Raw genomic sequence first — 17225 nt, 5'->3', positions numbered from 1 at the left:
CAAGTATTGAAACTGATGGCCTTCTATATAATTAAGATAAATTACATTTAAAACTTCACTCACAGATTAGGAAATGCAGTAAGCTTAATTTCTTATACTGAGGTATGGACTAGTATTAGCACAAGCACAGCGCTTTTCATTTACTTTACAAATGGCAGGAACAGCTGAAAACTATCAGCAAAGTCCACAACACACAGTAGAAACTAACAGTGAAGCAGATCATAGCTGATCTTACTGAAACACAAAAGTATGAAACTAATGTGAGAGCCACGAAGATGATGAAGGGAGTGGAGCATCTCCCTGCTGAGGAAAGGCTGAGGGAGCTGGGGCTCTTTAGCTTGGAGAAGAGGAGACTGAAGGGTGACCTCATTAATGTTTATAAATATGTAAAGGGCGAATGTCAGGAGGATGGAGCCAGGCTCTTCTCAGTGATGCCCAATGGTAGGACAAGGGGCAATGGGTGTGAGCTGGAACACAGGAGGTTCTGCTTCAACTTGAGAAGAAACTTCTTTCCAGTGAGGGTGCCAGAGCCCTGGGACAGGCTGCCCAGGGAGGGTGTGGAGTCTCCTTCTCTGGAGACATTCAAGACCCACCTGGACGCCTTCCTGTGTGATCTCATTTAGGTTCCTGCTCTGGCAGGGGGGTTGGACTGGATGATCTTTCGAGGTCCCTTCCAATCCCCAACATTCTGTGATTCTGTGATTCTGTGTAAAGTGGATGCAATTTCACTGGCCTTTTTCTACCATTATACAGTAAGGCATATGGAATGCAGAAAGTAGTGCAACAGTAGTACATCACATGGAAATATTTTGTTAATTAATATAAAAGTTAATAGCTTGTTAACTAGAATTTCTCAGACTTACAACGGTTCTGTTGTCACAGACTGAGCACCTCATGAAATACAAGGTTTTGTTTTTATTTTATGACAGGCTAGCAATGCTCCTGAACTGGGAGAAGTTGCATGGGAAAGATCTCCTAACATCTCCTTGTCTCTAACATTTTTGTCTCAGGAAAAAATATTAAGACAATTCTGTATCCACTGTTTTGATGTACAAGATTTTTTACATTTATTCATAATCCTTCTGGATTTGGATCTATGGCAACATTTTCAGGTGACAAACCTGTCTTTTCCAATAGATACCAATGAAGTGTGAGGATAATTAAAACCCACCTTCTCTCTGATTCAGTAGCTTTTAGTGTTGTAAGGGTTTTCTTTTGTGGGTTTGTTTCTACTGATTACAGGTTCAGTGTTGAATTGGCGACACTACTCATGTAACTTAAGCAATTGTAGTAGGACTGTGATATAATTGCTCTGTCCAGAAAATCTCTTATGTGGTAACTCTTCAAAGCTGTATTTTGTTACCTCATTCAAACAATACATGAAACATACATGGTAAGCCAGTAATTTCATTAGGACTATAGGACATCCATGCATAACGATGTCCATGTCTCCAGTCAACTGCTTTAGCTGTTTAAAGTCAAGCCCAAGTCATGGGTTCATGGAACCCCTGGCATTAGCAGTGGCAAAGAGCTTTATTTCCCCTCTGTATCCAGCTGCGTTTTCTCATGCTTTATTCTGGTTTTGAATCTTGGCATTTTGATGCAGATTTTTAAGACCCTAGAGGAGTTTACTGCAATGAATTCCACTGCCACTGCTCACATCAGGTAGTGTTAACAAAATGAGCAGCGGGTTTATTAAGAGTTCTTAAGCAGCTGCACCAGCTTGGAGGTCCACTGCTGAGCATGAATGATCATGTGCCACCTCTGCAAGTTTTACAAAGTAAACCATCAACAACAACCTCTTTGCCCTTTAAGGACAGAGCATTAATTTGTGCTCATCCTTCCTTCCTTCCAGCTCTAAAATTGTACCGCACCCCCAAGTGCAGCGCTGCCACTTGCCTGACCTGTCAGAGGAACCCTGACAGAAAACCAACCACTCCAAAAAGTGGATCAGTGGTCTTTCTCTGGGAAGGGCATGGTTTGCAGATCATCTCTGCTGAAGATCTGATGAAAATCAAGAAACTACTCTATTAAAGTAGGCATCTAACTCGCCTCCTCTGGAAAACCTGCAGTAGTGGTGTACAACAATGTTCTTAGATTTTAACATATTAAAGGGCTGTTTCTGAGGGTCTCTTGAAAGTAGACTCAATTGTTAGAACGGCACCTGGGTTCAAGAATGTGAATATCTTCATTTCTACCTCATAGACAGTTTTCTGCTGTGTAAGCCTTCCAAAACATGAGGTCCTGAAATTTGTAGATTAAATATGATGTTTATCTGAAAAATCTTTTTACTTATAGATGACGTGCTGTATTTTTTTTGAAAGATAACAGTGTAGTGGATTTTTTTTTCTAATAGCGACTACATACCTTCTATAATTAAGAATTTGGCTTTGTCTGTGGAACCGTCCCTAACATCTTAAAAGCACAAGTAATTTAAATACATAAAACATGAATTTTGTAGAGCAGATAAGGCAGCTAATGTGTAATTCTAGTTTTAAGTATCAATTTATGTAACTTCTTAGGAAAAAGACTGTATCCTTCAAGAGAGAATATGAAAGCTGCACGTTATCTTAATGCTTGCTTACGTGGAAAATACTTAAGGAAAATAGCCTGCGTATGAACTTAAACTGAAATGACTCAGACACATTCTGTACAGAGTCCTTTCTCTACTTAACAGCTTTTCTAAACAAGGAAGTAACTTGGAAAGGCTCCCACTATGACACCTCTGTGACTTCTAACAAAAGCACTGCTGTGCAGCATTGCTTAATAGGTAAGTAGCTCAGCTTCGCAGCTCAACAAAATCAAATGAGGGAGCTGCTAAACCTTGAAAGGAACTGTTTAAAGAAAGTGAAAACTCTGCTTTTTTTTCTATCCTTTCATATTCTTCTCCCCTAAAACCTTCATAGACAAATCACTCCCACATGAAGAGAGAGAGATAGCAGATGTAAACAGTACCCAACAAATCCACCTTGTTTTGATGGAAATGGAGTTCCTTCACGTGTTAGAACTGCAAATCATTAATTATTTCTGTACCTTCTGTGCCAAGTAGGTTATAAGTTAAATCTGCAACCTCATACTCAAGGGACTAGGCGTGTGTACACAGTCACTTGCCATGACTCTACCAGAAGGCTGAGCACTGAGATGCTTCTATAATTTGCATACTTGCAATTTTCTGTCTGTACTTTAACACACATTTACATAGTTTGGGTCCATCTTACGAATTCTGCAGGATCTTATTTAAAACTGTTGTCAGCAGATGATTAAAAAAAAGCCTGTTATAAAACAAATGTTAGGTGTCAATAAAGAAATACCTACCCAAGACCTAGCTGTGTATGTAGGAGACTCATACCAGGGGAAAATTTACCCTGAGTGGAGCTTTAGTGCAACTACCTCAAGATTCACTTCTCCCAGTAAATCTATACTTCTATGTTAATATTTTAACTGTCAGTAATCAAAGTGATTTGTATTCACAAAAATATGAACACACAAATAAAAATCCAGTCGATGTACTCAATTCCAGTCACTTACCAGTTATTCCAGTCGTCTACTTCAGAAAAATAATCTGTATTATAGTTCTCTGCTTGTTTCTATTAAAAACTTACCTGTTACAAGCTCTTTTATTTCGGCATCAACAGATTTTCTCAACAATCGTAAAAGGGCAGGTATCCCACCAACATTCTTCATTGCTATTTTGTTCTCATCAGTAGACTTTCCATACACGAGGTTTCGCAGTGCACCGCAAGCATTCTTCTGAACTTCCAAGACTCTGTGATCCAAGAGATCAACCAGGTGCTTGATTCCTCCCAGCCTACATACCTAGGAAACAGACATCGGTGACATCAGCACCCACTGATTTCACCCATTTCACTCTACAGATTATAAAGGGGTTTTTTTAATAAAAACAGTACCTTCCATTCTGCTTCAAGAAGAAATACTGTTGGTAAATCGCACTAACTTGATTGTTACCCTGCACTGAAAATTCCTGTGAACAACTCGCATCCTTGTTGAAAAGGCTGATGGACATTTTCAGTCACTTGCTGTGTTCAGAGAATCGTTACTGCTAAAGTTTTGTTTCCCAGTAATGCAGTTTTAAAAGTAATTTCCTATACCTCAGAATAATTTTTTAAGGAATATTAGAAATAAGAAGGCGCAAAGATTTAAATGCCAACTTTTACACTTAGCTACCCACAGACAAGTATCAGTTCCAATCAGCCTATATCCAGTCCTATTGGCATATCTGAAGTTCTTTTTAAAATTAAGGTCTACTCTGCAGAAATGTCATAAAACAAAAATAAATCTTTATGTTGTTTGCTTTAAGCAGGTTAATTGCATTTTTTTTTTAATTTTAACATTCTGTTTTGAGATCATTTCTGTGTAGTACTTTGTTCAAAATAACTTCCAGAAATGATAGAAGATTGAAGTATTTTAGAATTCTGTAATATGTACTAAAAAACCCCCTATTTTAAAGAGATAACCAAGTAGCACCACTTAGAAGATTAACATTAATTTTAAATTAAAAGTCACCACCAAAAGGCTGAAAAAAAAAAAAAAAAAAAAAAAAAGAGCTATTTTGCAATATCAGATCGATCGATTACAGCCCGGCACTACTTTAGCACAGCACAGTGACTTTTGTGCCGTACTATCCATAGAATAAGCACAGTGAAGCTGGCATAGGAGCTCTTTAAGAACCCCACACCTACAGCAGCTAAACTGCTGCTGCCCTAAGGAGTGGATCCCATGGTGAACAGGAAGCGATACACCATCACTCCCGAGTGCTCTGCTTGCGCCAGACACTCACAGGAGATGTAAAACACGAGACCCAAGGGCTCTAGATCAGCATTGGAAGCACTTTGAGAGGCCCCGTTTCTCTTCTAACCTGCATGATAATCAGCTTGGCAAGCCACAAGGCTATTGAAATACATTAATGTGTACAAGTTTCCATGGAATTTTGGCTTTAAAAATTGTCTTTTATTGGCCATAAGGACAATAAAATTATTCTCAATGAAAACATAACTGAGATTTAGCCAAATCACTCTAACTTGATACTTTGAAAACCAGAATCTTCTGTCTATTACATTCTTGAAAATTGCACTGGGTACCAAAAAGGTTAGTATCTTTATCTGCACCTTATAACGCCCAAACAGGAGAGGTTACCAGTGAAAAACCAGTGCTAGGTCTATGACTAACACCGCATGTTATTTCCACCTGTCAAATAAAAGAAATAAAATTAAAGATTGCTGACTTGGAAATTTTTTAGACCTCAGTTTAGAATGCGTGTGTTTCAAAAGGAAACATGTATTTACACACCTAGATATACCTACCATGTAAGTGAAAAATCCAGGGGACAAAGTTTGGCGCTTGATCAATTAAGACAAGCCACTGCTATGTCAAAAGCCACCAGGAATCTGTATCTAAAGGCATTCAGTGGACTTCAAGCCTAAAGTTATTCACCTGGCAAGATTTCTGCAGCTAGGAAATAAGTATTGCCTTACAGATTATTTATTTGATACAGACTACATTGAAAGCATATACTGCAGAATTCTATAAAAAAAGATAAAATTTAAAAAGTTGTTCTTTTTCAAGGCAAATAATTCTCATTTCTGTTACTAAATAATGGAGCAACAAATAACTACCCATACTTTCAGTTAAATCTCCCTCTCATATGTCAAAACAGCACACCAAACACATCTACACTGCACATCCATGATACAGATACAAGGTATGAATGACGAAATAGCTTTATCATTTTTCAATCCGTATTCAAAACTTGACGAGATACAGTTTTTGTGTATATAATATAAAATAAAACTGGACTAGAAATCCATTCTTGAGATTTGTGTTTTGTTGGCTCATTAGCTATTTTAAAACATAACAGCTGTTCCTAGTTTGAACAGGCATTTCCATTTCTAAATGAAAAAAAATCAGAATTCTTGTAAAATGATGCGTTCATGAACTAACATATCAGTATTGTATGTATTTACAGATAAATATTCATTACATGGAAGTGTAATTTATTCATTTTGTGTAGTTTCATAGCTAATATAAATGGCAAAGATGCTCCCCCCCCACACACCCCAATAATCAGTTTCTTATGCTTATCTTCAGGTTTTAGCAATGCAAGTGTTCTAGTTCCTTTTGCTAGGCTTTTAATACTCCTGATTGTCTAGAAAATAAATCTGGTCCTTACTACAGCAATAAAATATTAAATTTAAATAATGAATGAAAATACAAAAGCAGTCCTCAAATAGGGCTTTACTGAATTCTTTACTAAAGAATTATTTTATATTATTATATTTATAATAATAATCAAAACATGCTGATCCCTATCCACCATCCCAACTCAAGAGACAGCTTCTTAGGAGACTTAAAGCCTCATCAGGAAACACTGACATAAGGCTTGCTCTCCCAGGAGTGCAGGAATATTCTTTTCTCCTCGAAGCCAGACAATTGCATTCTTTCTGTCATTGTACGCTAAGAATCTCTAACGGCTGATTAGTTTCCTCTGAAAGAAATAACTGCCAGTACATAAATCTTCTCTGTTTGAAAAGGAGACATTTTCTGTTCCAAAATTCCACACACTAAGTGGAAGGCAGGCTGCATTTACTGTTCTGTCTCTGACTATTGTACCTCGTCTTCTAAATCAAAAACAAGACCTTTTTCTTTGGATAAGGTTTTATGAGCTTGATTATATGGTATGTGTCTGTAATCCTTTATACCTGAACTGATTAAAAACACATCAAATATTTCTAATGCTAAGTAGGGTAAACAAGTGAGAGACAACTTCATAAATGACATGAAAAGTAGCACCATATTCAAATTCTACTTAAACTGTGGCATATTTCTTTTAGTTTTCTGTACTTTTGAAAAAACTAAAGCAGATATTCCATAATTTCTAAAACAAATTCTGTAATAATAAAAATGAAAGTGAAGAAACACAAGATAGATGAACATGTGCAGACACATAATAGCCCAAGAATTCCTAAATAAGCTGTCATATCCCTTCTAATATAACAAGACTACCTTATAAATCTGTCTACGTTTGATTATCACTGCACTTTTTACCAGAACGTCAAAACTACCACCATCTTTTCATCTGCCTTCCAGCAACACTGAATTCTTATAAAAGTTGAACCTACATTTCATATTTATACTGAAAATAACAGATAACACACACATATATATGAACAAAAAAGCAAATTCCTTCATATCAATAGCTCATAGCTGCTCTGCAAAAAGAGCAGCTCTTTTAATACAAAGTCTTTAGAAATTTCAACAATAATCTGAATCTTTACTCATCAGACGTATCCTTCCTCCACACCATATTGACATAAACACTATCCTTGATATATTCCTACAGTTGGGTTTCTTTCATTTGCTTGACAGCTCACTCATTCCCTGTGATGCCTTAAAATATCTTGATCAAAATCAGGGGAAAGCCTTTCAAAACTCTTGTTTTTCTTAGTCTCCAGTCATCAACAGGTTACACAAAACCAGGCTCTAGTAAACAAATTTTCAGTTCTGCTAGATTACACAACTCGAATGTAAAATAGTTTCGTGTAATTTCCATGCAGCCTCTTACAACAGGAAAAATGTCTGTGTCTGTGTAATTACACACACCTAGGTACTTCAATACTATCATACATCTGGTACAAACAGACACACAAAAGGGTCCAAAATATTGTGCAATGACAAAAAAAACAACACCAAAACCAAAACACAACACCCCCCCCCCAGAGGGAAAAAAAAAAAAGCCCAAAACAATAGGGAAAGGTGATTCTTTTTTTTCCCCAGTTTCCCCAGAAAGAGACAGGCACTCGGTACAGTACCTCTGTTTTAACTTTGTTATCCCCGAAGCACAGGTGCTGAAGGTAGGCAGCTGCATTCGCCTGAACCGATGGGAACTGGTGCTGAAGCATGTGAATGACTTCAGGCAGTTCTGGATCTCGCCACGCAAACTCCCTTCATTAGATGAACACATTCAAGAGAAGGCATTAGTTATAAATGTATGTTTATTTATTAAGAAGAATTACTAAAGCATCCTAAGTGGTTTTCAACAATCCTGGTTTTGTTCTGGAGTATCAGGGCTAGGAGGAAAAACAGGTATACTAGAATAAACATGAGTCACATCAACTTTCAGTCTTCCAACTGGAAAAGGATGCTTTAAATCCTAAGTTCTTCAGTTAGCTTGGTTGTTGATCGCAGCAATATATATATATACACACACTAAAACTATACCAGCTCAAACACTGCAACCCACATAAATCTCCCCAAACTTAAACATATAATACAACAGATACCCACTTAACAATGCTGCTGAGGAACACCTCTTCCACACAACAATTTTTCCTCAGTGCTTAATGTTTTTCCTAATCTGAAGTCAATTATACTTCAACAAAAGCTGCACAGGCTGAAATTTCATCATCATGATCAGATGCAGGAAGTTCACGTACAAAGGTACAGATCTTAATATATAAATTAGTCCTGATTGTTTAAACAATGTAAAACTGGGTGGAATATGCACAACAAAGTGCCATATGTATTCAAGGAATGTATTAAAAATCTTCCTACAGCAAATATGTAGGACACTTGAAAGCAGAGATGGACTTGCCTGGGGTCTTTCTGAATGCTGTCTATGGATGGGGATCGCGTGGTCCCATCGTCGGCGGGCGTTGCGTGCGGCAGCCTGTTGTAACCGGGCTCTGACAGCCGATACTGCACGGACCTGTAGGGTTCCGCATAGGTAGCGGTTGTGTTCAGAGCGTAATTATTTCTTTGGTATGTGAGTGTGCTACGCTGACTGGATGATCTTTGCAGATTTCCGACTCCTAGTATAAAATCAGTAGTAAAACAAACTAGGTAACAAATGTCTACTGAAGAGAAGAGGCAATACGTGGTTAAAAGCGCGAGCAAAAATAAAAAATCAGTCTTAAAAACACGTATCATGCTCAATGTTGAAAGCTATCGCCAGATTCAAGGGAGCAATTACTCAGTGTCCCAGGGAAGACAGAGGTTAGTTACAGAATTAAAGGTCTGGTGGAATCAGGTTTATGCCTCAGCTTGCCTCAATGAGTATTTAAAGAAACAAATGCATCTTCTGCCATCAAGCAGAAATCTGGATGCAGAAGGTTTTCAAGGTTTAAAATAAAACTAAATTACTAACAGTAACGGCAATTTGCCAACTGTGCGATAAAGAAACAGGAAAAATAAGTAAACAAAAATGTATCTAGTTTATACGATATTTTCCTTTTCCCAGCTACATGTACATTTTCCCCAATAAAAAGCTAACAACAGGGTGATTTCAAAGATTAAGCTGATCGTTTCAAAACCAGGAACATGTCTCTTCCCAACTCAACAGAGCTGTTGTGGTAGCTTTTGTTCTTCTAAGGTAAGTGATATTAGGCAGACAAGTACACAGAGAATTCCACATTCTAGTTCTATTTCCTCATTGGCACATCCTGACAAACTTGTGTTTGTTTACTCTTGGTTGTAGAAGACAAGAGTATTGAAAAAACCGTTGCCTCCTTCAGCATTCCATACTCTTAGTCTTTCACTTACATTAAAGAGCAATTTTCAAACGCGTGAAAACATGACAGGAATGAGACACTTCTCTATAAATATTTCTAGAGAGCTGCTTAGTTAAATCACTCTAATATTTTGACTGTTTTTCAAAATTAGTCCACTATACAAATTATTAAACAACCTTAAAGGACAAACTGCACCGCAACATGTATTACGTTTCTCTTTATGGAAAATCAGTTCTAATACTAATTTAATACCTTTGCCCTTCATAATATACGAGTAGCAATTCTATAAAATACTATGGAAATATTTCAGTTTCAGTATGTGATCTTCAGATATAGTATTTTAACATTATCCTTTGCCAAGAAGTTGGGTAAAACCAGATTTTTTACTGTGAAAGATGTGGTAGATAATTTAAGTGTGCAAGCTATCATTTTATTGTTCCGATGAATTAAAAATATATGAACAAACTCAATTCATAAGAGAACGATGTACAGAGAATGCAAGAGGAAGCAATAAATTTTTTGTCATGAAATAGGTTTTGCTTGGATGTGCTTAAGTGTATGACATCAAACAGAAAATATTCTGACCTTGAGCTGACATTGATATAAAGCCCCAAGTATTTCTTGCAAACATCACAGAAGATTTTTAATTCCTGCTGGTTATTTTCAAAACTAGCTTCTATCTCCATTTTACACTTAACATCCAGTTTTTCCATTTAAACTGGTATTACATATCCCATGTATGTTCTCCTATATGCCATAGGTTCCAGAAAAACTCTAGGAAGTAAATGAAGCCTGACTTTGGGACACAGCCACCGGGAGAGCTTTGGAAGCCCTTGACTCACCTGACCCTGTTCGATACAGCGCTGACTGGGATCCCTGGTGGAGCTCAACCGTTCCATGATTCGGGCTACGGTACACTGGGCTGTAGTAAGTTCTGCCTTCATAGATGGGGGTGATGTGCAAGTCGGGAGATATGGCTGATCGTAACTCTTGTCCTAGTTGACTGTGTTGACTAGCATATGAACTCCTCAGGCCTAAAACCAAGAAAAGGGAAATATGTCCATGGCCCATATTAATTAAAAATAATAAAGCTGTTGTGCTTGAATCTTTCTTCTTCTTCTAGCCAAGAAAAGGTGTTAGTTATATCTAGAGTTATATCTATAACTCTAGATACAGATATCTAGTTATATCTAGAGTTATATTTATTCATTAAACTTTCCTCCACTATTAAATGATCCATACCAAAAGATTCATTGACAAAGCAGCATTTCTTTGATGAAAAGCTTTGTTCATACAGTGACAAGTTTAAGTTTTCCAACTCACTTTTTTGGTAGCACCTATAGTTGAAAGTCTAAAACACAGAGTAAAAACTCAGCCAGCATGTGCAGTTCACAGACTCAGCAATGACAAGGTAAGCTGTGAACCTGACAGAAATCCAGCTCTGAAATAGGGCACAGCCTAAAGGGGGTCATAATCCTAAAAATGAAACAATATGTAGCAGTAAGAGCAAAAGTCTTCTTGGTAATGGTAGCAGCGATTTAAGCATGTGGAGAAAAGTCTTTAAAAAGGTTTAAATAGCCCATGATGTGTGTGTGTATATATACATACATATATATATATATAACTGGTGTTATATTGAACTGTCCCCTCTAAAGAAACATGAAAACTAATTTATACTAGAAAATGTAAGAGGTTTTTGTAATACAGAGAGATTCGTACTCATAGTTTGTAACGAGCACAGGGAAGTCACACCATTTCAAGTTTCCTGGAAAAATTACAGTGGAGATGGCTATAAAATAAAATGCTCTCCAAGCCTGCCTACCACAGTTGCCCATTACTTCCTTAATACTAAAAGCATTAATTTAAAGCATCTGTTTCTGAATTACTGATTCACCATCCCAATAACTCCTTTTTTCTAAAGATGTATCAGTCCACCTGTTTACACAAGGTGATGTTCTCAAGCAGTGGTATTTGTAAAGTACCTTAATAACGTTTTAAGGGCACAGGATTGCTGTTACATCATAAATTATGCAGTCCACGGGACTGCATTCATCTAAACTACTGAACGGCCTTTCATGTCAAACTGATTCCACGCCCCTCACCCCTTCCCAAACTGGGAGATCACTGTCTTGCAAACAGAGGTGAGGGAGAAGACATCTCACATCTTTTGCTGAGGAATGAGAGTATTTTGGGATTTCCTGCACTGTAAGTTTAAAAGAAAAAACAGACACTGTGGTCTGTTCAAAAGAGCACATGGTCTAACTGCAAAATCACCTTGTCTGTGCTCATTTAGATGAAGGTCAGAACAAAACCAGTAACACACACAGAACTTAAAAGGTAAAGTAACTGCATCTTAATAAGAACTGCCTCTCAGATGAAGAGATTCTAACTTTTAGGGCTTTATTTTAAGCTAATATTACAACAGTTACCCTGTATTTAAGTTGAAGTACTTTGAAATAGCCTAGAAATATTAGGTAAAAATTCAGACTAAAGACTAAAGTTCAGTGGTACTAAGTTATATATTTTAAGAAAGAACTAGATGTAAAACTGGGCCCAGCATAGTATGTCTTATTTTGTGTATAACCTGCAAATGTACTTGATCTTTGAAAATACTGAAATGCCTCTGTTTGAAAGACTCAGAACTTCACTTAGCTACTTAAAACATATGATTTAATGTAATGCCAGGCTAGCAATCTTTAATTACTAATTAAAGAGAAAGATGGTATTCACAGGGAACTTAGGTATATAGAGGTGTGTGTGTATATATATATATATGTATATAGGGCACATAGGTATGATCGATAGTGTTTTGACATCAGCATTGACAACTGATTTGATGCACCCACCACAATTACGTCCTAGTGCTACCATGTTTCATCCCTAAGACAACGACTGCATTACGTGCTTTCTACAGCTGTAGGTTCGTACCAAACTTTAAGCTGCGTCTTTACCTTTTTACTAACCTGTAAGGCTGTCTGGCCGTGGAGGGACCATTCTCTCATATATATCATACTGCTGTCCATACTGTTCAATGTCATGAATGGTTCTTTGTAGCGTTGTTCCCAAATGCTGTGGAACTGCAGTCATGCCAGAACGCTTCGGGGAAGAAGATCCCAGCTGAGTTTGGGACGGAGAAGCTACTCTGGTTTGTACATCAGTAAGGGCAAGAGGAGAGCCAACTCTGACCGATGTCTGGTACTGGGAAGTCCCGCCGTTGGGATTTGCTGCTGGTCTGGATGTAACTGAGCCCATCCGCCGCACGGCCGTTGGGGAGGCAGGTCTCTGTGCAGCGTAGGGGGATGCTGCCCGCTGCACTGGCAGAGTGGTGGATGAATACGCGTGAGAAGTAAGGGATCTCTGCTCGGTAACCGATGGAGAACCATAGCCGCTACCCAGAGATGTCCGCAGCGACCCCCTGGAAGGCGAAACACCTGTGCTGACCACGTAAGAGGGAGACTGTGCTCGGGATGGGACTGAACTGACACGTCTCATGACTCGGTTGGTAGCAATATTCACTGATGGCTGTTTAAAAACAAAAACTTCTATTAGATTTATCATTTAGGCCACATAGTGGTTTATTTTCTCCTCTAAGACAGAGAAGTCAACAAGAAATGAACACAATTTAACAATACAGAAAAGCAGCTGAAGAGCAGCTTTCACCCTAAATGTAATTCCTACAAGTTTTCCTATAAAATAACTTTTTTTTCTAACCAGTATTTCTCAATATATAAAATGGCAATCTAACATTAAAAAGCCAACTGTTCCTCATTCTTATTTGGCTTTCTATGTTAACACAGAAAGCACCTATGCTTGCTTTCTTCACTACTCTATGACTTTGGAAATCTAGGAACAGTAATGCAAAGAGTTCTAGTATAAGCTAATACAGTTTTGTCAATGACTGTCTTACTATGACTCCCCAATATCACAACTGAATTTTAGGTGAGTGATACTTTCTTGATATTACATCAGTACTCAAAAGTTTTACTTCATTCCAGCTGCAGTGAACAGACCAGGTCACAGGCATGCTGATTTCAGCACACAAATCTATGTCTGCTGCAAGCTATTTCTGCTTTTTAACCAGTGATGGTGTCAGTGTAATTTAATGTTATTCCAGCCTATACAAAAGTAGGTCCAGTTACACAATTACTGTGTAACTCATTATAAAACTGTGCTACAGACAGTGCAAGGACAGCGATAAAGTGTACAATTTTGAGTGTACCTGGACTGATGTCTGCCCTTCAGCTCGCGAGCTTCTCACCAAGTGGTTATTAGTTGTTCCAATAAGGGAATGCTGCTGTCTGTTTTCTGATTTGCTCAAGTTTTGGCTGTTATGGAAACTGCTCACTTCCTGGTAACCACTGTCAGAATAAGAATTCATTTGTGTTGAACTTCTTGAGTTACCTACAGATCCTGTAGATATGAAGCCAGCATAAGAACAGAAGCATCAAACAACTTCACAAAAATAAAATCTTGCATAACTTTGTTATTTGTTGCATTCATAATTGTATCACATTTTTATACAGTCAACATGTATTTTATACAGAAATGTATTAAAATATTTAAAATGCACACAACAGACCCTCACTTTCATGGAGAGATGTCTGTTCTGGTGAGTAGAGGTTCCCTTGTTCTGGTTCTGTCCTAATGTCATAGGCATTGGTATGAACACTCTCTGACACTTGGGGTTTATTCACACTGGTGGTCGCAGGATCTGAAAGAATAAATTAATTAGGTAAATTCGATGTTCCATATGTAAGTTTCCTGCTAACTCAATCATAATAGTTTTCTCATACATACTAACAAAGAACTTTCTTCCAACATAAACAGTCTACTGGTGGACAGGTATCATATACCAAACCAAATTAAAAGAACGTTAATACTAACGTCTGAGAATCTTGTTTCCCATAGTTTTGATTTAGTTCTACAATTCTGTTTTTTCAAATGTACATTCCAACCTATTTTAATGAAAATTTTAACTGATTACCTAGTAAGTATACTTTGTGGAGTAGAAACATTGTGCAACTGTGTTGTAGAGCACAGCGGACAGCTATCACTTGTCTTAAGGTCCTATAATCTCAAGAGCTTCTTAAGTAAAAAGCCGAGTTGAATTTAATCTGTTTGTGTACCATCAACACACGTTGTTGCACATATTACATATTTTTTATTTCGTATACTACTTATCCAAATGTTTACTTTCAACAACTCTTAAGCTAACTTCAGTTCTAAGAACATTAGCTGAACTTTACAGACAGCAAAGAAAAGCGTCATCATACATAAGAGAAAGCAAAGGAGACATCACGACACTATTATGAAGACAGGAAAAAGTTAAACATAATCTGGGGAAAAAAGAAAGAAAGGACAAAGATAAGGACACAAAGCAACAAGAAAAACAATAGAAATATTAAGCATTCAGTTGCCATCATGTCACACTTATTGATGAACAGGCATCAGAGATGCAGTATAGAATCATTTAGGTTTGAAAGACCTTTAAGACTGAGTCCAACCATAAACCTAACACTGCCATGTCCCTAAGGCATGGTTTAAATGGCAAAAGACATGACTCCTACCGGTGCCATGGGCAGCCTGTTCCAACGCTTGACAACCCTTTCAGTCAAGAAATTGTTCCTGATATCCAATCTAAACCTCCCCTGAGGAAGGGGAGCAGGAAATGTGGGTTACATTTAAAGGTAACACCAGAAATGTAAATTCTTGCTGAAGAAACATATGAATGAGCCTAGAGTGAAAACCAAAATACACATGCTAAGAAGCATCAGTCTAGTAAAAACTTCTGTGACTGCTTCATGTCAGAAGTTGCAAGTTGTGGGCAGTGAAGCCTGCTAAGTGCTCTTTGAAAATGAATAGAACTGCGTATTACAAGAGCGGCAAAACTGTTAGGAGTTTGCAGAAATTTGATGCTAGGAGGGAGATGGAAAAAAGGGTTGAAATAAATTTTATGCAATAGCTAACAGAAACTTTCTCCAATTGACAAAGAATACCCTGATACGAAATCTAGTGGCAACCATGGAAAAAATCCCCCACAAACCCAACAAACCCCAAAACAATAAAAGCCTGACAGATGAGCTATTGGAAATTCTTTACAATAGTTGTTATTACAGTACACTTCAAAAGAAAAATAAAAACCAAAGTATTGGTATCTATCAAGCTGTAAAGAAATACTCTGATTTTTACCAACAGCCATACACAAAATGCTCATGTCTCACTTTACACTATGCAAATAGCACATTAAAAATCTAAACCCAACCAACCTATACATCTCAGACGCTACAGGCAGTCAATACAGTTATTTATCAGTAGGACCTTCTTAGGTCAAAATCATCTAGTAATATTTGATGCTAACTGATTTACCAAATTTTGATTTGGTAAATGATTATAACCAAATTTTATTAAGATTTACTAAGAAGTTAGTACAGTTCTATTAATTTAATCATCAAGCATGCCTAGAAATGATACAGAGAACCACTCTCACTTCTCCAGCTCCTGTTACACTAACCTGGTAACAGATCACAACAGACATCAGTGAGTGTTACATATTCTCTAGAACAAAATACTTGCAGGGACTGGGACATTTAAATTATAATAATAATAATATTTAAACTTCAGTATCTTAACCTTCAATCTCTTTTGTTTAAATAAGACAAAGCCCTGTTATTTTAGTTACTTGATATTACACGATACTAAATCAATGTCAAACTGACAAATAATCGGTTTTGGAAGAAACACCCAGGAAGAACAAAGTTCAATTGTGCAGTGCTGTACAGATCTTCCTCAGACAGAGGTCTGAACCAAAACCTTGCTTCATCACGCATTTACCACCAAGCAAATGCTTTCACAATGCTAAAAAATAAATTGTTTAGGCTCTCTAGCAACGGCAAGAATGCATAATAGAATGAATTGTTGTCTTTCTATCTCTCTCTGCTACTATAAATCATGAGGAGAGTGCCTGGAATAAAATAATAGCCTTTTTATAAATGACTGCTGATCTAATATTCTATTTATAAGCATTTGCAAAACACCATTTAACATTTCTGTTAAAAATTCTGTATAATTCTACTGACACATAAAGCAAGTACAGCTATGGCCACATCACATCATCTACTGATGGTTTTTGATACAAATTCCTATCTGCAGTCAGGAAAAAAAGGTGATTTAAGGGAGTATTTTCATTCATGTTTAACTTCAGTATTTTTCAGCATCATCTAGTGTAATTTCTTCAAAATAAACCTCAGGAGTGAAGCTATAAAACCTAAAATCATGTTAAAATCACAACATAAATGTAAACATTAAATGAAATGTATATTAGAAAATTTTAAACAAAAAATATATTTTTTCAAGCATGCCCACTTCTGAGCAATCACTCCAGAAAAGCCCTACTTCAGATGTGTAGAGATGTGAGAAGTATACATCTAGATTTATAACAATGCATACAGTATTTTAACAGAAATCTTATTTTTTGCCATATGTTAAGTGACTTCCTAGCAGTGATGTGCACAGGAGATTTCTAAAGAAAAGAAACACAGAAATGGGAGGAGAGAATTAAAGGATCAAATAAAAATATAAGCTGGATAGATGAAAGAAAGGGACAGAGTAACTAATAGAAAGTCAAGGAGAAAAACAAACAACAGACAAAGAGTAAGTTACAGGAAAAACTAAGGAGGAAATAATGAAATGGAATAAAATTGG

General features: G+C 37.0%; 1 protein-coding gene across 1 annotated transcript in view; it reads right to left on the bottom strand.

Moving 5' to 3' along the window:
* Positions 1-17225, bottom strand: part of PKP4 (plakophilin 4) — a 53390-nt gene that overhangs the window by 10334 nt on the left and 25831 nt on the right. The window contains exons 4-10 of the mRNA XM_010175355.1: positions 14110-14235; positions 13744-13934; positions 12488-13046; positions 10367-10558; positions 8605-8825; positions 7827-7955; positions 3603-3816 (exon numbers count right to left, since the gene is read on the bottom strand). Of these exons, the coding sequence (XP_010173657.1) occupies positions 3603-3816; positions 7827-7955; positions 8605-8825; positions 10367-10558; positions 12488-13046; positions 13744-13934; positions 14110-14235 (1632 nt within the window). The remainder of the gene's footprint in view (positions 1-3602; positions 3817-7826; positions 7956-8604; positions 8826-10366; positions 10559-12487; positions 13047-13743; positions 13935-14109; positions 14236-17225) is intronic.

This window comes from Antrostomus carolinensis, unplaced genomic scaffold, assembly GCF_000700745.2.
Source record: "Antrostomus carolinensis isolate BGI_N321 unplaced genomic scaffold, ASM70074v2 scaffold13729, whole genome shotgun sequence".
Taxonomy (NCBI): domain Eukaryota; kingdom Metazoa; phylum Chordata; class Aves; order Caprimulgiformes; family Caprimulgidae; genus Antrostomus; species Antrostomus carolinensis.
The sequence above is the reverse complement of the archived record's forward strand: the minus strand, read 5'-3'. Positions and strand labels throughout refer to the sequence as shown.